General features: G+C 40.4%; 1 protein-coding gene across 1 annotated transcript in view; it reads right to left on the bottom strand.

The window, feature by feature from the left end:
• Positions 1–26,535, bottom strand: part of thnsl2 (threonine synthase-like 2) — a 78,537-nt gene that overhangs the window by 5,071 nt on the left and 46,931 nt on the right. The window contains exons 7-8 of the mRNA XM_061876797.1: positions 5,308–5,433; positions 5,064–5,218 (exon numbers count right to left, since the gene is read on the bottom strand). Of these exons, the coding sequence (XP_061732781.1) occupies positions 5,064–5,218; positions 5,308–5,433 (281 nt within the window). The remainder of the gene's footprint in view (positions 1–5,063; positions 5,219–5,307; positions 5,434–26,535) is intronic.

The following is a 26,535-nucleotide window of genomic DNA, read 5'->3' as shown; positions in this document are numbered from 1 at the left end:
TCAAAACAGCGTTCCTAGTAGAGATGCGCGGTTTGCGTTTTCATCCGCGGAGTCCGCGGATAAGCCGGGTCAGGCGGGTGACGTGATGAAAAAATAGATTTTAATTAGATTCGGGCGGGTGGCGCTTGAACCATTCGGAATTATTTGATATACATGGTTCAGGGATCGGTATCTTTTACCATTTAAAGAGCCATTTAGGACCCGTGTCACAAAGCGAAGAAGACAATAGGAGACGTTAACATTCTCAAAAGTCTCTGCCGGCAGTCACCCAATTAATAATTATCAAGGCGTGCTCTGAAGCCTTTGCCTTTGACGCCCTCTACAGCATGTACAATCTACTTGTCAGTTCAGCAACATGTTGTGTGTGGCTTCCGCAGACACACGCACACGACTGCAAGGCATACTGGGTGACACAGAGTACACTAATGGTTGTAACACTTAGTAATATGCGCCACGCTGTAAAGCCACACCAAACAAGAATGACAAAGACATTTCGGGAGAACATCCTCACAGTAACACAACATAAACGCAACACAACAAATACCCAGAATCCTTTGCATCCATGACAAACCTTGACTATTTTATACACACCGCTAGCAGCAACCCCCCCCCCCTCCCCGTGCGTCGGTAAGGTGGGCGGGTTTAGGGGTGAGGGGGTGTAAATTATATTCAGGATTTCTCACGGATGCAAAGGATTCTGGGTATTTGTTGTGTTGTCTTTAGGTTGTGTTACTGTGAGGATGTTCTCCCGAAATGTGTTTGTCATTCTTGTTTGGTGTGGCTTCACAACCATTAGTGTACTCTGTGTCACCCAGTATGCCTTGCAGTCGTGTGCGTGTGTCTACGGAAGCCACTCACAACATGTACCTGGACTGACAAGCAGATCGTACATGCTGTAGAAGGCGACAAAGCCAATGGCTTGATAGCACGCCCTAATACATCTAAATTGGGGGACTGCCGGCAGTCATTCTAGAGAATGTTTGTGTCTCCTATTGTCTTCTTCACTTTGTGACACGGGTTTAAATAGCTCTTTGAGTGGTAAAGGTGGCCAACCTCTGATGTAATTCAACGTGCGGGTGGCGGGCGGTTGCGGTTCTGATAAAATGTTGGTTCGGGTGGACGGCGGGTGGATGACGACTTTGGTGATGCGGTTGCGGATGATATAATTGCCTATCCGCGCATCTTTAGTTCCTAGCGATACTAAATGATATGGCTCCCGTGAGAACAGTCAGGATCAAAGCCTGCTCTGAACCATGGATCAATCCAGACCTAATAGCTGCCATAAAAGACAGAGACAGAAAATACTTCGAGTATCAAAAGTGTAGAACCGAAGTAAATAAACAACCCAATAATAATAACAACCTCAAATGACTCCTTTAAACGCTCAAAAAGCAATGCAATAAATTAAGAAATAAGACAAACAACCTGATTAAATCCTTAAAAAAAAAAATTACATCAACGACAAAAGAGGAAAACACAAATAAGTTACGTGTGCTCTGGAAAATTCTCAACAACCAGCTTCCTGGATGCAGCCAGAAACTTAAAACCAGACTCACCAACATCAAGGAGGGTGACTCCCTCATTACAGACCAAACGGAGGTAGCAAGCAGACTTAACACCTTAGTTCCACTTCATGTAAGTTGTTGAATATAGTCAGAGTTAAATGCTTTTGTGCTAAGTCCTTTTGTTTATGTCCATAGTTCATTCATGCCATTGCGCAAGTGTTTTTGTTTTCTTGTTTGTATTTTGTGGCCAAGTTCTGTACCTCCTTGTGAGCGCCCTTAGTTTGTTTATTTTTTATAATAATGTTTAAAAAAAAAAAGATGTACCTGAATTCTCGTCTGGCTCGTGCCAATAATCCTTTGCGTGGAAGAAGCAAAACAAATCCAAGTACAGGTGTGACAATATACTGTGTGTATATATAAATATATATATATATATATATATATATATATATATATATATATATATATATATATATATATACACATATACAGTACATACATAGATAGACATACCGGCCCCCACACATTTTTTTCTCTAATTGTGGCCCCTGAGAGAAAATAAATGCCCAGGCCAGATGTAGACCGAAAAGGAGAAACAGACGCATTTTTGGCTTAAAAACTGCCTGGTGTAGACAGAAAAGGGAGAACAGACGCATTTTGGCTTAAAAACTAACGATAAAAGTGAAACTATAACATTGAAACGCCCTCAGGAAGAGGTGCTTTAAGACATGGTTAGCTAGCTAGCGGCTAAAGTTCACCGCAGTCTGCAGTGTTTCAGTTACTTCTAAACCACTAATCCTCGCCTCCGTGCGACAAATAAAGTAACTTTCTTAAAAGTATCATCTCTGGAGGACGAGGAATGGCTAAACTTGCTTCATTACACATTGTAACTCACCGGCGTCACAATTTAAACAAACGCCATGGGTGGATCTACACCTGACATCCACTGTAATGATACCAAGTACAGGAACGTATTTAGTCGATACTATGATTTTAGCGTCACAAAATCTTTTTTTTTTTTTTTTAATATTATGTTTATAAACTCCGGACATATGTCCCTAGACACATGAGGACTTTGAATATGACCAATGTGTGATCATGTAACTACCTGGTATCGGATTGATACCTACAATTGTGGTATCATCCAAAACTAATGTAAAGCATCCAAACAACAGAAGAATAAGTGATTATTATATTTGAACAGAAGTGTAGATTGAGGCAGAGCCCAATAGAAGCCACCTTTAACATTTTAAAACTGTGTCAGAAAATACTAATAATTAATCAGAAAATACTAATAATTAATAAACATTTGGTTAAATGGACAACATGGAAAGACAGTTTATTCAGTCATTGGTAAAGCATAATATTGTTTTTTTAATATTGTTTTTAACATGGCTGTGCAGCACTTTGGAAACGTTATTGTTGTTTAAATGTGCTATAGAAATAAAGTGGATTGGATTGGACAGAGGTATTACTAAACATCATATTATTAATAAAAACTCTTAAACAGTTCAATAATTTAGTTGATCAATATAATGCCAGAAATAATTTTTTAAATTTTATCTCTTTAAAACACGCTGTAAATAAATGCATATCCTCTGAAAGTATGTCTTTAAGTAGCCATGAACTGGGAGATGCATTTTTTAACCATGATACATTTAAGAAATTAATTTAACTATTTTATGGAATAATAAATTAACACCACACTAGAAATGCAAATGATGCATGTGTTCGGAAATGGATGATGGACTTAAACATTTTAGATGAAAGAGACGTATCATGGAATGATATTTGGAAAAATGCCAATAAGCCCTTTAGAAACATTAAAGATAAGATGACTCAATTTAAGATATTGAATAGATTGTATTTTACATCTTCTCATTGGTGTAGTAGATAGCAAGTTATGTACGAAGTGTCAGGCAGCTGAGGGAACTCTTGTTCATTTATTGTGGGAACGTCAGAGAATAAAAGAGTTATGGTTGAAAACAACAAAAGAAGCAATCACATTCCTTAATGTAAACATCCCAATGACATTGCAAACTTGTATTCTTGGGGATCTCCATCAATTTAGTAACGTGTCATCAAAGAGTAAAAATGCATTTCTTTCAATATGTATAATAACAAAAAGGGTAATATTAAAAAAATGGATAGATGTTGATAGTCTAACACATACTGACTGGTATACACAAGCTATGGGGATGATATCAGTATAAAAAACTGCATTTAGTTTAGATAATAATGAGTCATATATTGGAATATGGGAACCATTATTCAAATTTGTTTTGGGTATTAAAGGAACCGAAATATGACTCATTATATCTTTGTGTAAAGTGTTGGGCGCGGTGTGTTGTCGGGCTTGTGAGTTGCGATGCAAGTGTAAGCCACTGTGACACTATTGTTCATTTATTTTTTTGTATTAACCTTTTTAATGATGATATCAATGAGGGATTTTCAATCACTGATGTTTTGAAATTGTTACTAATATTGATAGTGTTCATTTTTGTTTCACTACTTTTGGATTGTACCGTGTCGTGTTTGTGAGTCCTCAATTGCTCTGAGTGTTGCCGGGTCGGGTTTGGTTTTGGAGTTGGATTGCATTGTTGTGGTATTGTTGTGTGTTGCTTTGTTGGCTTGATAAATAAATTCATAATAAAAAAAAAAGTGTAGATATAACATATTAAAAGAGAAAGTAAGCAGACATGTACAGTAAATGAACAAGTAGATTAATAATTCATTTTGAACAACTTCCATCCATCCATCCATTTTCTGCCGCTTATTCCCGGTCGGGGTCGCGGGGGGCGGTGGCGCCTATCTCAGCTACAATCGGGCGGAAGGCGGGGTACACCCTGGACAAGTCGCCACCTCATCGCAGGGCCAACACAGATAGACAGACAACATTCACACTCACATTATTGACACACTAGGGCCAATTTAGTGTTGCCAATCAACCTATCCCCAGGTGCATGTCTTTGGAAGTGGGAGGAAGCCGGAGTACCCGGAGGGAACCCACGCATTCACGGAGAGAACAGGCAAACTCCACACAGAAAGATCCCGAGCCTGGATTTGAACCCAGGACTGCAGGACCTTCGTATTGTGAGGCAGACGCACTAACCCCTCTGCCACCGTGAAGCCCCATTTTGAACAACTTGTCCTTAATAATGTGGACAAAATAATAGAATGGAAAATGACACAATATTTTACTTCATACGTCAGCAGCTAAATTAGGAGCCTTTGTTTGCTTACTTACTAATAAAATACAATTTGCCTTGTATGGTCACTATTTTATGTAAGGACAAAATTGCAATAAAAAAGATATGTTTGATGTACCGTAAGATATTTTGTTAAAATAAAGCCAATAATGACATTACAGAAATCGGGAAAACGCTACAACCCTTGTTATCAATTCTAGTGATATTTGGATCTGTCTACCCTGTCCTAGAAAGCAAAACTCCAAAATAATACACACAGACACAACTAGGGTGTCCTGGTAATGTAACAGTAAGGGGAATAACAGTACTAAATATGGACACACTGTGCTTGAATGTAAAAAAGTCTGACCTGTTAACAGCTGGATCGTGAGGACAGTTGTAGTGATGCCATACAGCCACAGCTGTGTGGGGACACACAACATACTGGTTTTCCTCCCAGCATCTCCTCATGGTCTCCAATATGCCGTCATCATTCACTGTCCCAGTAGACAAATGATGACATAACTAGGAGTACAAAAGCAAAAGGGACAACAACACTGCAGATTAAACGCCTCATTATCAACATTAAAGAAACATCTCCAAACGGTGGATACCAGCTTGTGGTGGTTTTCGAGCAGAGTATGTGCATGTGAATGCCGGAACTCTTCCATGATTTTCTTCACCGAAGCACCGTTTCCTCCCAGAAGCAGCCAGAACACTCGCTCCATGTTATATGGGTCCTACATGACAAACAGGATATTTATACAGTTATTATACAGGAGCGCTAATACCAGTGACATGCAGACGGGGGAGGCAGAGAACAAATACAAAACCTGTTTCCATTTGATTTGGGAAATTTTATTTAGAAGTAAATAAAAACAGAATACAATGATTTGCAAGTCCCTTTCAACCCATATGCAATTGAATGCACTACAAAAGCAAGAAAGTTGATGTTCAAACTCATAAACTTTATTTTTTTTTTGCAAATAATAACCAACTCAGAATTTCGTGGCTGCAACACGTGCCAAAGTAGTTGGGAAAGGGCATGTTCACCACTGTGTTACATCACCTTTTCTTTAAACAACACTCAATAAACGTTTGCCAACTGAGGAAAGTACTTGTAGCTTTGAAAGTGGAATTCTTTACCATTCTTGTTTTATGTAGAGTTTCAGTCGTTCAACAGTCCGCATAATGCGCCACACATTTTCGATGGGAGACAGGTCTGGACTGCAGACGGGCCAGGAAAGTACCCGCACTCTTTTTTACGCAGCCACGCTGTTGTAACGTGCTGAATGTGGCTTGGCATTGTCTTGCTGAAGTAAGCAGGGGCATCCATGAAAAAGACAGCGCTTAGCAGCATATGTTGTTCCAAAACCTGTATGTACCTTTCAGCATTAATGGTGCCTTCACAGATGTGTAAGTTACACCTGCCTTGGGCACTAATACACCCCCAGACCATCACAGAGGCTGGCTTTTGAACTTTGCGTCGATAACAGTCTGGATGGTTCGCTTCACCTTTGATCCGGATGTTGAATATTTCCAAAAACAATTTGAAATATGGACTCGTCAGACTACAGAACACTTTTCCACTTTGCATCAGTCCCTCTTAGATGATTTTGGGCCCAGAGAAGCCCAAAATCTCTGCGTTTCTGGATGTTGTTGATAAATGGCTTTGCATAGTAGAGCTTTAACTTGCACTTACAGATGTAGCGACAAACTGTATTTAGTGACAGTGGTTTTCTGAAGTGTTCCTGAGCCCATGTGGTGATATCCTTTAGAGATTGATGTCGGTTTTTGATACAGTGCTGTCTGAGGGATCGAAGGTCACGGTCATTCAATGTCGGTTTCCGGCCATGCCGCTTACGTGGAGTGATTTCTCAAGATTCTCTGAAACTTTTGATGACATTATGGACCGTAGATGTTGAAATCCCTAAATTTCTTGCAATTGCACTTTGAGAAACGTTGTTCTGTAACTGTTTGACTATTTGCTCAAGCAGTTGTTGGCAAAAGGGTGTACCTCGCCCCATCCTTTCTTGTGAAAGACTGAGCATTTTTTGGGAAGCTGTTTTTATACCCAGTCATGGCACGCACCAGTTCCCAATTAGCATGCACACCTATGGGATGTTCCAAATAAGTGTTTGATGAGCATTCCTCAACTTTATCAGTATTTATTGCCACCTTTCCCAACTTCTTTGTTACGTGTTGCTGGCATCAAATTTCAAAGTTAATGACTATTTGCAAAAAAAAATGTTTATCAGTTTCAACATCAAATATGTTGTCTTTGTAGCATATTCAACTGAATATGGGTTGAAAAAGATTTGCAAATCATTGTATTCTGTTTTTTATTTACATCTAACACAATTTCCCAACTCATATGGAAACGGGGGTTGTACCATTGACGAGCAGACGGGGGAGGCAGAAAACAAATAAGATTAAGAAGTATTTGAAAATAACACGTTTACTTAACCCGTATGTGTTTTTTAATCCAACTCTTTATAGTGACTTTTTCAAATAGACAGAAAAAAGTGCAAGTCGAAACAGTACAATTTTAAAGTCAGTAAATTCTTCACACCATCCATCCATCCATCCATTTCCTACCGCTTGTCCTTTTTGGGGTCACGGGGGTATCTGGAGCCTATCTAAGCTGCATTTGGGCAGAAGGCGGTGTACACCCTGGACAAGTCACCACCTCATCACAGGGCCAACACAGATATTTTATTTGTATATATTGGGGGTGGAAAGGTTCACAAAATCCACTGTGCGGATGTTTTTACGGTTTTGTGTTCAATTTAGTGAACACAGTGGAGTGTTTTAAGTTTCGTCTCAAGACCCACTTTTATTCTTTGGCTTTTAACACAACGTGAGTTGTGTGGTCCTCTGTCCTCTGTGTTTTTTATACACTTTGATTTCTATTTTACTGTTTTAACTGATTTTACCCTTTAAAATTGTTTTAAATCATATTTGTTTTTATATTGTTTTTTTTTATATATTGGTTTTATATTTCTTTTTTATGTTTTTATTCAGTCATTGGTGGAGCATAATTTTTTTAAATATTGTTTTTAACATGGCTGTGCAGCACTTTGGAAACATTGTTTTTTAAATGTGCTATATAAATAAAGTGGATCGGATTGAACATTGTTGGTTTTTAAACACCCAGGATACCGTATCTCCCGATATTGCACCATTACCATTTAATACTTGTGGTTCTTACACAAATGTATCATTAAATTAAAATTAAAATTGGTTCCTAAAGTTTGGAGTTTCTGACCCTTGAATGGAATGCAATAATTCTCATATTTATTAATATAACACACATCATTGGATATTTGTGACCAGTATTTGAAGTCAAACCATAATATTTTTACATAACAATGTACCAATAAGTGCTTTACGTGCACTGCAAAAACTGAAATCCAAGTAAGATTAAATATCTCAAATAAGGGTGATATTTGCTTATTTTCTGTTTGATAAGATAATTATTCCCACTAAGCGGATTGTAAGTGTTTTACTTCTTTTATAGGTTTTGGTCCTTAATGATCTCAGTAAGATATTACAGTTTGTCGCTGAGATTTGATGACCTATATAGAGTAAAACATGCTTGAAACTAGAATATCGACTGTTGCAAAGCTGTGTCATCAACACTTACAAGTATAAAACTACTTTTTTAAAGTAATAATTTCTTATTTCAAGCATGAATAAAAAAAAAAAATCATGACTTTGACACAATTGTGTCTCATAATTAAAACAGATCAGCCGAATGGACTTTGCTGTTTTATTTTTAATGAAACAATAGAAAATAGATACTCATATCGTAGTACAGTTTGTAAACTGACAGTTTATATTTAAACATTTAACATTTCAAACAATTTTAAACAGAAATAGTTCATGCTCATTCAGATAAATTCCTCAAAATTACAATTAAAAACCTTTTTGCCGGGGGTCAGGCTGTATACATGCGCACTAATTGACTGAAAGAGCACGCAGTTGGCGCGATGATGTCATGTTGTCGATGGAAAAAATGCATTTTTAGACCATTTTTAGATTTGCCTGAGCGGCTAGTGGACAGAGTAACAAGCGGTTGCCTTTCCAATATGAACAATAAATTTGTTTTTAGTATAAGTTTGCTGGTTTCAAGAAATGTAATGCCGAGCACATATTATGTCAAGATAATGGCACTAGCATTACTTCATTTACCAATATTTTTCAACATATTGAGCAAAAAGGTCTCTTTTTTATATCAAGAAAAGTGCACTTATTTGTGAGAATATACTTGTCAAAGTTATTTGGTGTCGAACCCCAAGATTCAGAGAAGAAGGCAGGCATTGAATGGGAAACAAGATTTAATTTAAATAATGGAACAAGAACAAACAAAAAGCGCGCACATGGGCAGAATAACAAACTAAGGGTCTTTAGCATAGAAGCTAGCAAGAAACAAAAAAGGACCTAGCGTGGAAGCTAGCCGGTTGCAAACGGGAAAAACTGGAAATGGCTAATGCTAACAGAAACAGCTTACCGCTATGACGAGCAGGACAAAATGTAACACGACAGGTAGTAGTTGAAACAAAATGACATGACAGGTAGCATGACAAGAGTGACATGTGACAACGACAATACAATGATCCAGCAACTGACAAGACAAAGCAGGTACAAATAGGAGCGGAATGATTGGCAACAGGTGTGGCCAGGTGCCAATCAGCCGCAACTGAGGAGGAACACAGCACTCAGGGAACAAGACAGGAAGTTTACAAAATAAGAGCAATAGACAGAAACTAAAGACAGGAGATACCAAACACAGAGGAAACAGACAAATGCAGAGGAAAAAACTAAAACATAGACAAACTGTCAGGGGAAAGCCTGACAATACTTACTTTAAGGTATTTTTTGGGTTCATTGAGGTTAGCTAATTTTACTTGTTTTGGAAAGTCATGAGAAGCCACATTTTCTTGTTCTATTGGGAGATAAATTTGCTCAGTTCAGATTTTTCTTGTTTTTGAACACTGACTTTTTACAGTGTGTACATGGTTCTTAGTCAAAGAAAGAACACAAGAATATATCAGCAAAAAGTGGTTTAGTTATCATTAACTAAGCAGTGAAGATGTTTAAAATGTTATAATCCCTGGCATTTGTGGTCGAGTCAACAACTGGGTAGCATTAGCATGACGTTTTTCCGAGTTTTCCCTCAGCTTTAGAACAACCAGTAGTCATAAAATGTGTGGAAAAATTAACACCCTTTCCCTTAAAACTCAAACCACCCATCCACACTCCCACCTCATTTAGGTCAAGATCATGGTAACTATTCAGCTAAGGAATTGATTGGAAACAGCTCACTTTTTTGGTAGGCAAGTTTGTAAACAGAGTGTGTGCCAAACCGCTCCAGAATGTCAAAGATTACCGGGAGTGAGCTAGCAGGATCCGAGATGTATAGGAGCAAGTCGTCCTTGACGAGGACAGTGTATTATTTGTATGTACCAAAGCTACTGGGGACGACAACCAAAGTTTAACCCAGAGAATGAAATCTTCTTTAATACCAAACCGACCTATCACTTCTGCGGAGCCCCTAAAGCAGGGTTCACCAACCTTTTTGAAACCAAGAGCTACTTCTTGGGTACTGATTAATGCGAAGGGCTACCAGTTTGATACACACTTAAATAAATTGCCAGAAATAGCCAATTTGCTCAATTTAACTTTAATAAATAAATCTATATATACCGTCCATCCATCCATCCATCATCTTCCGCTTATCCGAGGTCGGGTCGCGGGGGCAACAGCCTAAGCAGGGAAACCCCGACTTCCCTCTCCCCAGCCACTTCGTCTAGCTCTTCCCGGGGGATCCCGAGGCGTTCCCAGGCCAGCCGGGAGACATAATCTTCCCAACGTGTCCTGGGTCTTCCCCGTTGCCTCCTACCGGTTGGACGTGCCCTAAACACCTCCCTAGGGAGGCGTTCGGGTGGCATCCTGACCAGATGCCCGAACCACCTCATCTGGCTCCTCTCGATGTGAAGGAGCAGCGGCTTTACTTTGAGTTCCTCCCGGATGGCAGAGCTTCTCACCCTATCTCTAAGGGAGAGCCCCGCCACCCGGCGGAGGAAACTCATTTCAGCCGCTTTCACCCGTGATCTTATCCTTTTGGTCATGACCCAAAGCTCATGACCATTGGTGAGGATGGGAACGTAGATCGACCGGTAAATTGAGAGCTTTGCCTTCCGGCTCAGCTCCTTCTTCACCACAACGGATCGGTACAACGTCCACATTACTGAAGACGCCACACCGATCCGCCTGTCAATCTCACGATCCACTCTTCCCTCACTCGTGAACAAGACTCCTAGGTACTTGAACTCCTCCACTTGGGGCAGGGTCTCCTCCCCAACCCGGAGATGGCATTCCACCCTTTTCCAGGCGAGAACCATGGACTTGGACTTGGAGGTGCTGATTCTCATTGCGGTCGCTTCACACTCGGCTGCGAACCGATCCAGCGAGAGCTGAAGATCCCGGTCAGATGAAGCCATCAGGACCACATCATCTGCAAAAAGCAGAGACCTAATCCTGCGGTTACCAAACCGGAACCCCTCAACACCTTGACTGCGCCTAGAAATTCTGTCCATAAAAGTTATGAACAGAATCGGTGACAAAGGACAGCCTTGGCGGAGTCCAACCCTCACTGGAAATGTGTTCGACTTACTGCCGGCAATGCGGACCAAGCTCTGGCACTGATCGTACAGGGAGCGGACCGCCACAATAAGACAGTCCGGTACCCCATACTCTCTGAGCACTCCCCACAGGACTTCCCGAGTCCACAAAGCACATGTAGACTGGTTGGGCAAACTCCCATGCACCCTCAAGAACCCTGCCGAGAGTATAGAGCTGGTCCACAGTTCCACGACCAGGACGAAAACCACACTGTTCCTCCTGAATCCGAGGTTCGACTATCCGGCATAGCCTCCTCTCCAGTACACCTGAATAAACCTTACCGGGAAGGCTGAGGATTGTGATCCCACGATAGTTGGAACACACCCTCCGGTCCCCCTTCTTAAAGAGAGGAACCACCACCCCGGTCTGCCAATCCAGAGGTACCGCCCCCGATGTCCACGCGATGCGGCATATACCGTATATATATAAAAAAAAGGGTATTTCTGTCTGTCATTCGTCGCACATTTTCTTTCCTTTTACAGAAGGTTTTTTGTAGAGAATAAATGATGAAAAACACTTAATTGAACAGTTTTAAAGAGTAGAAAACAGGAAAAAAAAGAAAATTAAATTTTGAAACATAGTTTATCTTCAATTTTGACTCGTCAAAATTCAAAATTCAACCGAAAAAAAGACGAGAAAAACTAGCTAATTCGAATCTTTTTGAAAAAATAAAAAAAATAATTTGTGGAACATCATTAGTAATTTTTCCTGATAAAGATTGATTTTAGAATTTTGATGACATGCTTAAATAGGTTAAAGTCCAATCTGCAGTTTTTTAGAATATATAACAAATTGGACCAAGCTATATTTCTAACAAAGACAAATCATTATTTCTTCTAGATTTTCCAGAACAAAATTTTTAAAAGAAATTCAAAAGACTTTGAAATGAGATTTAAATTTGATTCTACAAATTTTCTAGATTTACCCAATTTTTTTGTTTTTTAATTAATCATAATAAGTTTGAATAAATATTTCACAAATATTCTTCATCGAAAAAACAGAAGCTAAAATGAAGAATTAAATTTAAATCTATTTATTATTTTTTACAATAAAAAAATTAATTTACTTGAACATTGATTTAAATTGTCAGGAAAGAAGAGGAAGGAATTTAAAAGGTAAAAAGGTATATGTGTTTAAAAATCCTAAAATAATTTTTAAGATTGTATTTTTTCTCTAAAATTGTATTTCTGAAGGTTATAAGAAGCAAAGTATAAAAATAAATGAATTTATTTAAACAAGTGAAGACCAAGTCTTTAAAATATTTTCTTGGATTTTCAAATTCTATTTGAGTTTTGTCTCTCTTAGAGTTAGAATTGAAAATGTCAAGCAAAGCGAGACCAGCTTGCTAGTAAATAAAAAAAAAAAAAGAAAATAGAGGCAGCTGACTGGTAAGTGCTCCTATTTGAGCTATTTTTAGAACAGGCCAGCGGGCGACTCATCTGGTCCTTACGGGCGACCTGGTGCCCGCGGGCACCACGTTGGTGACCCCTGCCCTAAAGGGACATGAGGAAATTTTTTTTTAGGGGGGTGTGGGTGGGGGGGACATTTATTTTTTTTTTTCAGATATGTATTACGTGCGCACCAGAAAGCATTGAATGCGTGCGCGTGGTTTGAGGTGTGTGTTAAAATGGCAGTTTGTGAGTTCATTTGACTGTATTTCCAACTCGGACTTCACTGTAAGGACATTGCTGCTTTGCTTGCAAGTCGTCATCGGAATATTGTGTCTGAAAGACATTTAAAACAAATTATGAAGGCATGTAGTCTGTTTCGGCGCAAAGGATACACCTCTTTGGATCGTGTGGTAGATTTCATTCACCAGCAGTTACAAACAAGTGGCCTGCTGTGTGGATATAGGTGGATGTACACTAAAAACAAGGAGGATGGATTACACGTCAAGAAAGAAGAGGTACGCTTAATTCTTAAAGAACTTGACCCAAGTGGTGTTGAACTCAAGAGGAAGGAGACGGCTCCATGAATTGATTTACGTGGACCCCGACTTAAACAAGTTGAAAAACTTATTCGGGTGTTACAATTTAGTGGTCAATTGTACGGAATATGTACTGTACTGTGCAATCTACTAATAAAAGTTTCAATCAATCAATCCATTGTCGAAACTATTTTGCAAAAGTGTTGTGTCTTGACCAAGGGGAGGTGACGACAACAGACACCAAGGGTAGGGAATGTACATATTCTATATAAATAAGAATAAAATTATAATACTATACAATACTAACTAATAAACTAAGGAAATGAAGTGAGACAAAACTCAAGAGTGTGTATGCTGTAAGACTATGTGTAGAATTTAACTAAAGTGTGTGTTACTAAAGTGTTGAATGAGATACGAGGAAAGAGGCAGTCCATGGGGCAGGCAGGTGATCTGGGGCGAGAGAGAGACGTCAGAGTCCAGGGGCGAGCGAGGAGTCGAGGAACGAGGAAGGCAGTCGAGATCCAGGGCAATGGAAGGAAAACACTGCTGAAACACGGGAGGTTTTGGGGGAACGTCTTAATTGGAAATACAGCCGAATTAACTCCTAAACTTGCATTTTCACACACACATCCAACCACGCGGACGCATCCAATGGTCTCTCGTGCTCACGTGATACATATCTCGTGCGAACGCAAAAGTTTCTTGTGCGCAAGAGACAGTTTCTCGAGCGCACGAGATACATACCTAAAAAAAAAAATAAAATAAAAAATGTCCCCCCCCAAAATATTTTTTGCCCCATGTCTCTTTAGGGGCTCCGTACATTTCAAATACCGAACGTGTTTTTTTTTACCCTATTTGTGTGGACTTTTTGTATCTGCACTGCAACCACATTATGGGACAAATAAAGTATCCATCCATCCATACATCCATTTATTTATAAACACTCTATGCACTTATTTAGGGCCACGGCCACTAGAGGGGGCACATGATCTTGGCCTTTGGCTTTTGTACAGATTTGATTTTTTTTTCTTTCATAAGCGGAAGAAGATGGATGAATGGATGGATGGATTCTTTCCATCCATCTATTTTCTACCGCTTATTCCCTTCGGGGTCGCGGGGGGCGCTGGAGCCTATCTCAGCTACAATCAGGGGGAAGGCGGTGTACACCCTGGACAAGTCGCCACTTCATCGCAGGACAAAACAACACAGACAGACAACATTCACACTCACATTCACACACTAGGGCCAATTTAGTGTTGCCAATCAACCTATCCCCAGGTGCATGTCTTTGGAAGTGGGAGGTAAGCCGGAGTACCCGGAGGGAACCCACGCAGTCACAGGGAGAACATGCAAACTCCACACAGAAAGATCCCGGGCGCCGGATTCTTTCATTTAATTGTATTAATTATAAAAGAAGACAAAGTCATAAAATTTAAGATAAAACACATTTTGCTGTCGAAGTTCAATAATAAGATTGTTTGAATCAAATTAGGAATGTGTAACCCCCATGCAAAAATGAAAATTATTCATTTGTTCTGGTATAAGCAAATCCAACAAACACTTCACAGTTCACTCAACACAGATGTCATTACGTCATCAAAGTTCACTTTTACGCATTTTACACACAGCCCCAACATATATATTTGTCCCCGCAACCCCAAAAGGGAAAAGCGGTAGAATGGATGGATGGCAGCACAAGACAAAGTTATGCATCTTGCATTGTAGCACATAATTGTGGTGTGTTCAAGGAACTTTGAATAAAGTTCGAAACAGAAGAGTCACGGGAGGCTGGAACCCTCAGTAGCCGCACTTATAATAATAATTTTAGATTTTTATTAGCCATACATGATAATCCATGAATCAGCTAATATCTACCTGATACTATGAACAACACGGTGCTTCACACTGCTTCACGGTGGCAGAGGGGTTAGTGTGTCTGCCTCACAATACGAAGTTCCTGCAGTCCTGGGTTCAAATCCAGGCTCGGGATCTTTCTGTGTGGAGTTTGCATGTTCTCCCCGTGAATGCGTGGGTTCCCTCCGGGTACTCCGGCTTCCTCCCACTTCCAAAAACATGCACCTGGGGATAGGTTGATTGGCAACACTAAATTGGCCTGTCTATGTTGTCTGTCTATCTGTGTTGGCCCTGCGATGAGGTGTCGACTGGTCCAGGGTGTACCCCGCCTTCCGCCCGATTGTAGCTGAGATAGACGCCAGCACCCCCCGCGACCCCAAAAGGGAATAAGCAGTAGAAAATGGATGGATGGATGGACTATGAACAACAAATATCAACAAATTACTATAATTAAAATTTATGTTGAAAAGAACAACGGTAATAATGTCATAACGGGGACTGTGGTAGGGTGTGTTTTCTTGGAATGCAAAGTAAGGTGACGGGACATGGCGTGAAGGTAAATACATGATTTTAATCTTAACTCAAAAGCTACAAACAAAAGGCACTCACAGTGGAAGCAGGGAACAAAACTAACACTTAAACATAAACTATGAACATAAAACAAACAACACTTACTGCGGCTTTTAAAGAGCAGAGCAGCATGAACAATGAACATCAGTACAAACTATGGCACGGACAGAGCAAAAACAAGAGTGATGACACCACAACGACCAACAGAAAATGACAGGCTTAAATCGTGACATGATTAATGACAGGTGCGTGAGTTCAAACAAATGAGGCAGGTGAAACTAATGAGTTGTAATGGAAACTGAAACAAACCAGGGTGCACAAAAACAGGAACTATTGGAGTCAAAAACAAACAGAACATAACTAAACAGAATATGATCACAAGACATGACAGATAAAATGGCTGGTAACCACAAAATTAGAATATAAATATCTAAAAAGAATTAAATGAATGTCTTGTTGGCGTGAAGTGACATTAAGACTGCAACGATTAATCGATTAGAAAAAAGCTTTATATTTTGTTGCTTCGATCAATAGTTTGAGTTAATTGAGCGTAACTAATAAAAATAAGAAAATATGGACTGTATGGGTCTGCAACTTTGATATGACATATTTTCCGCTCAACCCCTAATATAAAGCGCAAATGTTAAAAGGTCCCTGCACTTTTTTGGGGGAATTTTGCCCATCGTTCACAATCATTACGGATGGCATTTTTTTAATGCATTTGATAAATATAAACTAATAAGCATAGGGATCTATTCTAGGCTCCATCCTGTTCGCTCTATCACTCCTCCATACAGGAGAGATTTTTAAGAGGCATGGAGTGTCTTATCACTTTTATGCAGACAACTGCCAAATTTATATGCCAATTTAAAAAGGCCACAGCCCCCTGACCCCCCTTCTCAACTGTCTATGCGACATCAAGGCTTGGTTAGCCCAGAATTTTTTAATAATGAATGAGGGAAAAACTGAAATTTTAGTTTTTGGCCCGGCCCTCACTGACTTGGGACCATAGCAATATGATTTGTGTCCCAAGGTCACCAGCCTTGCGTCACTATAGACAGCGATTTTAAACTAGACAAACAAGTCAATGGCGTTTTAAAATGGTGTTTTTATCATCTTCGCTTTTTAGCAAAGGTAAAACCGTTTATATCTTTTAACCTTTTTGAACAAGTTGTGCATGCTTTTATTTCAAGTGGCCTGGACTACTGCAATGTACTTTATGCTGGCATTAGCCAAAAAGCTCTCCCCGTTTGCAGTTAGTCCAGAACTCGGCAGCACGACTTTTAAACGGGAACATTATCACCAGACCTATGTAAGCGTCAATATATACCTGGATGGTGCAGAAAAAAGACCATCTATTTTTTTAACCGATTTCCGAACTCTAAATGGGTGAATTTTGGCGAATTAAACGCCTTTCTGTTTATCGCGCTGGAGGCGATGACGTCAGAATGTGACGTCGCCGAGGTAACACCCACCATTTTCATTTTCAACACATTACAAACACCGGGTCTCAGCTCTGTTTTTTTTCCGTTTTTTTGACTATTTTTTGGAACCTTGGAGACATCATGCCTCGACGGTGTGTTGTCGGAGGGTGTAACAACACTAACAGGGAGGGATTCAAGTTGCACCACTGGCCCGAAGATGCGAAAGTGTCTGCCGCCAGACCCCCATTGAATGTGCCAGAGTGTCTCCACATTTTACCGGCGATGCTAAGACAGACATGGCACAGGGATGTATGGATAACCTGCAGATGCATTTGCAACGATAGTCAACGAAATCACAAAGGTGAGTTTTGTTGATGTTGACTGCCAGCTAATCGATGCTAACATGCTACGCTAATCGATGCTAACATGCGATTTACCGGCGGTGCTAAAGCAGACATGGCACAGAGATGTATGGATAACCTGTAGATGCATTTGCAACTATATTACGTTTCCTTCCACCCACATTTAATGCGAAAAAAAACACTTACCAATCGACGGATTTAAGTTGCTCCAGTGTCAAAAGATGCAAAAGTCCTGATCGTTTGGTCCGCACATTTTAAAACATTGCTGATTGTTTTTAAAGCTTTACATGGACTGGCACCTCATTATATCTCGGACATCATCCATATATACACCCCTGCGCACGTTCTGAGGTCCGAGAGCCATCTCCAGCTCGTGGTGCCCAAGACCAGACTTTAAACCAGGAGAGACAGGGCTTTCTCTGGGGTCGGCCCTAAGCTCTGGAACACTCTGCCTCTCCATGTTAGAACTGCTCCCACAGTGGATTGTTTTAAGTCTTCTCTTAAGACCCACTTTTATTCTTTGGCTTTTAACACTACGTGAGTTGTGTGGTCCTCTGTGTTTTTTTTATTATTATTTTGATTTCTATTTATTGTTTTAATTGGTTTTACTCTTTAAAATAGTTTGTAATCATATTTATTTTTATATTGTTTTTTTATTGGTTTTATTTTTTATTCAGTTATTGTTGGAGCTCAGGATATTTGAATGTTGTTTTTAATGTTGTTGTAAACATCTATGTTGTTTAAATGTGCTATACAAATAAAGAGGTTTGGATTGGAAAAATAAAAGTTTGCTTACAGCGGAAACCATGGGAGCTCCATTATTCTGCCCATAAAATCTAATAAATAACCATTCAAAAAGCACCGACAATAATACTCCATTTACCGTTTGTGATTTGAATATTAACAAATAATTAGTGGTATTGTTTTCATAAGCTCTAATGCAAACAATTTATAGCGGCAATATAATCACTTCCATCTGTGTGCCTATGTCTACATCATCGAGTGGTCTGCTGTTTCTTCGCTTCCCTGCTCCCTGGAAGTCTACTGTAGATCAGGGGTAGGGAACCTATGGCTCTAGAGCCAGATGTGGCTCTTTTGATGACTGCACCTGGCTCTCAGACAAATCTTAGCTGACATTGCTTAACACGATAAGTATTGAATAATTCTGCTGATAATCACAGTGTCAAAAATAACATTCAAATTATAAAACAGTCTCATGCATTTTCATCCATTCATCCTGTTTTTACCGCACCTGTTCAAGAAGTCGCATTAAAGATAAGAAGTATTTTATTTATTTTTGGTTAGCCTCAGAATAACAATGTTATTAAAAAGAATAAGAGACTAATTATACTCTAAAAATGTTGGTCTTCCTTAAAAATGCACGCATAAAGTTGTATTCAGTGTTAAAAAAAAAAAATTATATGGCTCTCACGGATATACTTTTAAAATTTTTTGGCTTGTATGGTTCTCTCAGCCAAAAAGGTTCCCGACCGCTGCTGTAGATCATAAGTCATGCCTCTCACCTGGAAAGTAGATGGCAGAGGAGATAATCCGACAAGTTGGGCCACTTTGACCAGCCATTTAAGACCTGGAACTGGCGATAATGACACAAACAGCGCTTGTCCGCTCATTTCCCCACCTCATTATTTTGCGGGGATTATGAGACATTTTTCATCTAAATAGGAATATATGAACATCCTAGCAGTCGGCATCCTAATGACAGCAGACCATGCAGAGTAAATTATATTTTATTATGTTTGTTGGCACTCATGAAGTCTGCAATGAGCAGAAATCAGTCGCAAAGAAAAAAATAAAAAGCAAACATGGTGATGCGTTTTTTAAATTAATGCGCCATGTACGCTAAAATGATCAAAATACGTAAATATTAAATGCTATAATATATATTCCTGTTACTACTTTAAATATATACTTAAATTATATAAAACCCTAATGGAGGTGTTTGGATGTTTTTTCTAAGGGCTTTCTAGGCAGAGGTGAACGGCTTCCATAGGCTTTGTCATGTTTGGTGATCATGTTTAGTGATATATGTTCTGTTTGGTTTTTGCACTCTGTCAGTTCCTGTTTTTTCACTCCCTGTTTTGTCACCATGATTATCAATCAGTCCACCTGTCCTCACGACTCACGCACCTGACTCATTTGAACTCACACACCTGTTTTAATCACCACATCACTATTTAAGCCTGCAGTTGCCAGGCAGTCAGCGTGGCGACATCACCTTCTACTCACCTCCTACACACCCATGTTATCCATGCCGATGATCCATGCTCTTTCTCAGTCACAGTAAGTATTTTCGTTTTTGTTGTCTATAGTTTTGCCTTAGTGCAAGTTTTGGTTTTCATAGCCAAGTTTTTGTACCTCCTCTGTGAGCACCTTTTGTTTGTTCCTTTTTTTGAGTTAAGATTAAAATATGTCATTACCTTCACGCCGTTTCCGGTCCAGTCGCTTTGCACCAAAGTCCACGACTTGACAGGCTCCACTGTAAAAGGACTTTTGATCAAATTTATATAATATTTGGAATGCAAAATTTTGAAAAATCCAGCCGTCGTCATGTCTTTCATAATGATTGTGAATGATGGACAATAACAACAACAACAAAAAAGAGCAGTTCCCGTTTAGGCAGGGTGTTTTGAAAAAATTTAAAAGCACACATCCATTGTTGATGTGCATTTTTTTAAGCTATTTTACCTATGATACATCGGGCTGTAATTTTTTTGGTTTTTTGCATCTTTCCGTCTTTGTGAAATGATGGTGTAGATTTCAGACAGTTTAAAGGCCTACTGAAATGAGATTTTCTTATTTAAACGGGGATAGCAGTGTCATGATGGGGGGGTCGCAGCTTGCTGCGGGGTCGTTCTCCCAGGAAGGCAGACAGACTACTCAAAACATGGCGTTCAGGTAAAACATGATTTAATTTTAACTAAAAAAAGGTACAAACAAAAAGCACTCGCTGCGGAGGCACAACTTGGGAAAAGAGACAAAACTAACACTTTAACAAACTATAATGCAAATAACACTTACTATGGCTGGACAAGAGTAGCAAGGACTTTGGCATGAAAAAATTGTCATGGACAAAGCATGAAAAGAAACACAATGATGCCAGGACGACCAACATAAAATGACAAGCTTAAATAGAGACGTGGTGATTGAAAGCAGGTGTGAGACATGACAGGTGAACTGATTGGTCGTCATGGTGACAAAACAGAGTGAGAAAAAAAAAGGAATTTAAAGAGTCCAAAGGTCAAACAGCACCTGATATTCCTAAGCAGTCTCCCATCCAAGTACTAACCAGGCCGGACACTGCTTAGCTTCAAGAACCAACGAGATTGGGGATGCTCAAGGCAACACGGTCACACAAAATCATGATCAGACATGACAAGCAGGTCCATTCTATGTGTCATATTTGATAATTTCGCGATATTGCCATATTTTTGCTGAAAGGATTTAGTAGAGAACATCGACGATAAAGTTCTCATCTTTTGGTCGCTAATAAAAAAGCCTTGCCTTTACCGGAAGTAGCAGACGATGTGCGTGTGACGTCACGGGTTGTGGAGCTCCTCACATCTGAACATGGCCACCAGCAGCGAGAGCAATTCGGACCGAGAAAGCGACGATTTCCCCATTAATTTGAGCGAGGATGAAAGATTTGTGGATGAGGAAAGTGAGAGTGAAGGACTAGAAAAGAACAAAATAAAACAAAAAAACTAGACGGAAGAGCGATTCAGATGTTATTAGACAAATTTACTAGGATAATTCTGGAAAATCCCTTATCTGCTTATTGTGTTACTAGTGTTTTAGTGAGATTATATGGTCGCACCTGTACAACCTGAAGGTCGGAGGGGTGTGGCCACGGGTGTGGTGACCGCCAGTGTCTCCGAGGGAAGCCACGTTTCTCGACGAGGCGAAAGCAGCCGATGCTTCCTCCACGAAGGAAGCATCGGGGGGGCAGCTGATGGGAGGAGGCAAGAGAGTTCGCAGCTGGCCGTAGACGCAAGCTCTCCGCTCATGTCTACGTTAAGAGCCGACTTATTACCACCATTTTCTCACCGAAACCTGCCGGTTGACATGTGGTAGGTAACTATGTTCGCTTGACTGCTCCGTTCCATAGTAAAGCTTCACCGTCGTCTTTCGGGAATGTAATAAAGGAAACAAGGAAACACCAGCTGTGTTTGTGTTGCTAAAGCCAGCCGCAATACACCACTTCCCACCTACATCTTTCTTCTTTGACGTCTCCATTCTAAATTGGACAAATTGCAAAAGTTTCAGCAACACAGATGTCCATAATACTGTGGAATCATGCCATGAAAAGAGACAACATATAGCTGTGAACGGTGCTGGACCAAAATGTCCTCTACAATGCATGACGTCACGCGCAGGCGTCCTCATACTGCGACGTTTTAGCATGATACATCCGTGCGAAATTTGAAATTGCAATTTAGTAAACAAAACCGGCCGTATTGGCATGTGTTGCAATGTCAAGATTTCATCATTGATATATAAACTATCAGACTGCGTGGTCCGTAGTAGTGGGTTTCAGTAGGCCTTTAAGTGACTAGACAACCCAAATCTTGAATGTTATGTCATTCTCTGCAGGTGAACGTTGATTCAAGCTGAATTTGCAATTCTTTCTCCTTCCTTCTAGCCCACTTTTTTGGCCATCAAGGTTTTGGTTTTGTTCTTCTCGGCTTTTGTGACACCCTGTTTAACAGAGAGGAGCTCGTGTGAGCGGTCACTTGTGCATCTTTCACAGGTTTCGCTAGTTATGCCTCTTAGTTTGATGTCGTTTTTGCACACATCTTTGTAGCACACTCAAGGGTGTCCATGCTCTTGGTAGCCCTCTGCTATTTCTCCATACAGCAAATCCTTGGGAATGCAACCTGATTACATTCTCTGGATGTGAGCCAGCCATTAAACGGATTGACAAACTGGTCTGGAAAGTCGGCCAAACTATTGGCACGCAGTTGGAGGTGTTTGTGTCGGTGAGGGACAGAAAGACAATGGACAATCCTACCCACCCACTCCACCTAGTCAATTGAGGCTCCTTCCCACGGTGTTCTATTCAATAACTCCTTCATTCCGCACTCCATGCAGCTGTATAATCATTCGCTATACAGCAATAGATTATATTTGTCTGATCACCTTTATGTTAGCTACTGCAGTGTTTTTAAACTAGTGTGCCGTGAGATACAGTCTGGTGTGCCCTGTGAGATTATCTAATTTCACCTATTTGGGTTAAAAATATTTTTGGCAAACCAGTAATTCTAGTCTGCAAATGATGTGGTGTTGTTGAGTGTCAGTGCTGTCTAGAGCTTGGCAGAGTCACCGTGTAATACTCTTCCATATCAGTAGGTGGCAGCAGGTAGATAATTGCTTTGTAGATGTCGGAAACAGCGGAAGGCAGCATGCAGGTAAAAATGTGTCTAATAGAGATGCGCGGTTTGCGGTCTCATCCGCGGATAAACCGCGGGTCGGGCGGGTGACATGACGAAAAAAGAGGTTGAACCATCCGGAAATATTTGATATGCATGGTTCTGGAATCGGTATCCTTTGCCATTCAAAGAGCCATTTAAGACCCGTGTCACAAAGCGATGAAGACAATAGAAGACGCTATTATTCTCTTGAATGACTGCCGGCAGTCACCCAGATAACAAGTATTAGGGCGTGCTATGAAGTCATTGACTTTGTTGCCCTCTATAGCATGTACGAACTGCTTGTCAGTCCAGCATCATGTTGTGTGTGGCTTCCGCTGCAACACGCACACAACTGCAAGGCATACTGGGTGACACAGAGTACACTAATGGTTGTGATATAAACAATTTTAACACTCTTAGTAATATGCGCCACGCTGTGAAGACACACCATTCAAGAGGGGAGGACATCCACCCAGTAACACAACATAAACGCAACACAACAAATACCCATAACCCTTTGTATCCATGACATATACTGACTATTTTATACACCCCAGTAGCAGCAAACCCCGCCACCCCCCCACCCCGTGCGGCGGTAAGGTGGGCGGGGTTGGGGGCGCGGGGGTGTAAAATATATTCAGGGTTGTCACGGATACAAAGGATTCTGGGTATTTGTTGTGTTGCGTTTATGTTGTGTTACTGTGAGGATGTTCTCCCGAAATGTGTTTGTCAATCTTGTGTGGTGTGGCTTCACAGCGTGGCGCATATTAGTAAGTGTTAAAGATCTTTATATCACAACCATCAGTGTACTCTGTGTCACCCAGTATGCCTTTCAATCTTGTACGTATGATTGCGTAAGCTGCACACAACATGTTGACAGACTAATAATCGGTGTGTACATGTTGTTGAAGGTGTCAAATGCAATGGCTTCACAGCACGCTCATATCCTTGTCATCAGGATGAACACCAATTGGATAATCGCGAGAACGTTAGCGGCTCCAATTGTCTTCATTACTCTGTGAAACGGGTTTAGACAGCTCTGTGAGTGGTAAAGGTGGCCAACCCCTGATTTATTTCAGCGGGCGGGTGGCGGGCGGTTGCGTTTCTGATAAAATGTTTGTTCGGGTGGACGGCGTGTGGATGACGACCTTGGTGATGCGGTTGCGGATGATATAAGTGCCTATCCGTGCATCGCTAGTGTCTAATGCTTAAACCAAAAATAAACAAAAGGTGAGTGCCCCTAAGAAAAGGCATTGAAGTTTAGGGAAGGCTATGCAGAACCAAACTAAAACTGAACTGGCTAAAAAGTAAACAAAAACAGAATGCTGGACGACAGCAAAGACTTACTGTGGAGCAGTGAAGTACATCCAAACATGACATGGCAATCAATGTCCCCACAAAGAAGAATAAAAACTAAAATATACTTGATTGCTAAAACAAAGTAGATGCGGTAATGTCGCTGAAAGGAAGAAATGAAAGTGCTACAGGAAAATACCCTAAAAAGAGAAAAAGCCACCAAAATAGGAGCGCAAGACAATAATGTCATGTTTTGTGATCATGTTTTGTTTTGTTAAAATTCCATTAGTTCCTGTTTTTACGCATCCTTGTTTGTTTTGTCACCATGACGACCCATTAGTATCACCTGCCTCATTCATGGGACTCACCCCCCCCCGTTTCGTTCATATCATTATTATTTAAGCCTTGTTTTTCAGTTGGTCGTGCTGGCCTCATAACTCTGTTTATGCTCATTCCATGCCATAGTTCCATGCTTGGCCAAGTACGTTTTTGTTTATTCGTGTCACAGTAAGTGTTTATTTGTTTTATGCCCATAGTTTGTCTTATTGTTAGTTTTGCTCCTTAGCAAAGTTTGTGTCTCCGCCTTGTGCGCACCTTTTGTTTGCTCCTTTTTATAGTAAGAATTAAATCATGTATTTACCTTCACGCCAGGTCCGGTCCAATTCTTTTGCATCTTGGGAAAACAATCCACGCAGTAAACTGCATCCGAGTCCAAGTTCTGACAAATAATTAAACACTACACGCAGGAAAACAGCAAAAAACTCCAAATAAGTCAGGGCGTGATGTGAAAGGTGGTGACAGTACATCTACTTTGAGACAAGAGCTATATTGATGCATGTTTGATTATGCTTTAAAGTCATATCCAAAAATTCCGATAACTTTTTACTGTCAACTGAGTTTCGTTTTTTTATGATTTCTGCTGTTGGTGTGCCTCCGCATTTTTTCAACGCAAAAATGGGCCTTGGCTAAAAAAGGTTGAAAAACACTGAGCTACTGTAACTCTTTGTTTATAATGTATATTTTCTGCTGGATGTACTCTCTATTTTATGCTGCCCTTTTTTTTGCTGCAGACACAGCTGATTGGCAACCTGGCCACTCAGGGAGACAAGTAGGAAACTGAACAAAAATAATAGCGCTGACAGGAAATAAAACAAACAGAGGAAAAACTAAAACATAACCAAACTGTCATTGACAACCATGACAGTACATAGCAATTGCGATTTATTATATATTGTATATATTACCGTACTTTTCGGATAATAAGTCACAGTTTTTTTTCATAGTTTTGCCGGGGGTGCAGCTTATACTCTGGAGCGACTTATGTGTGAAATTATTAACACATTACCGTAAAATACCAAATAACAACCAAAACCATCCTGATGGGATTCAGAAAGGCTGGAATAACTGGAATTCCAAGTGACGATGACGCCGACGTAAGTGACGTACTGATAGAAGAGGAAGCGGCGCATTGTCTACCTTTGGAGTTGGCAGAGTTGTTTAGAAGCGACACAGAGGAAAAAGATTTCATCGGATTTAGTGATTAGGAGTGAGATTGTTTGGTAAACGTATAGCATGTTCTATATGTTATAGTTATTTGAATGACTCTTACCATAATATGTTACGTTAACATACCAGGCCCCTTCTCAGTTGGTTATTTATGCGTCATATAACTGTGGTGGGCGTGGCCTGCGCGCCTGCGGGGAAGCGGGGTGTGGCAGGGCCGGCTTCGAGGTTGGCGACAGGTGAGTGGATGACACAGCTGAAAGTGTTCATCTAATCACCTGTCGTTCTGTTAAAAGGCCGCAGTCGGGAGGCGGCGAGAGAGAGTTGGACAGACGACAATGCCGAAAGGCAGAGAGTGACATTGCAGAAGGGAGACAATTGCTGTAAAGCAGAGAAGATTATTGAAAAAATAAATCGTGTTGAACTTGAAAGCTTGTCATGTCAGTCCTTGGTGGTCCCGAGAACCCGGAAGCAGCAGACTTCCACAATAACGTACAATTATTCAGCCTGTTGTTCACTATTCTTTATTTATTTTAAATTGCCTTTCAAATGTGACAGATCATCACAGTGTGGCGCCCTAAGGTTCACAGCCCTATTGGACAGTGAGCTTGAGATGATGGACCCAAAGTAGGGCTGGGCGATATATCGATGTAGTTGATATATCGCGGGTTTGTCTCTGTGCGATATAGAAAATGACTATATTGTGATATTCGAGTATACGTTCTCACGCAGTTGCTTTTAGCTGCGGGCATTACACTACAGGCTTTTTTCACTCTTTCTTGTCTCTCCT

Source organism: Nerophis ophidion, linkage group LG17 (genome assembly GCF_033978795.1).
Source record: "Nerophis ophidion isolate RoL-2023_Sa linkage group LG17, RoL_Noph_v1.0, whole genome shotgun sequence".
In the NCBI taxonomy this organism is placed as follows: domain Eukaryota; kingdom Metazoa; phylum Chordata; class Actinopteri; order Syngnathiformes; family Syngnathidae; genus Nerophis; species Nerophis ophidion.
This window is presented reverse-complemented; position numbering and strand designations above follow the sequence as displayed.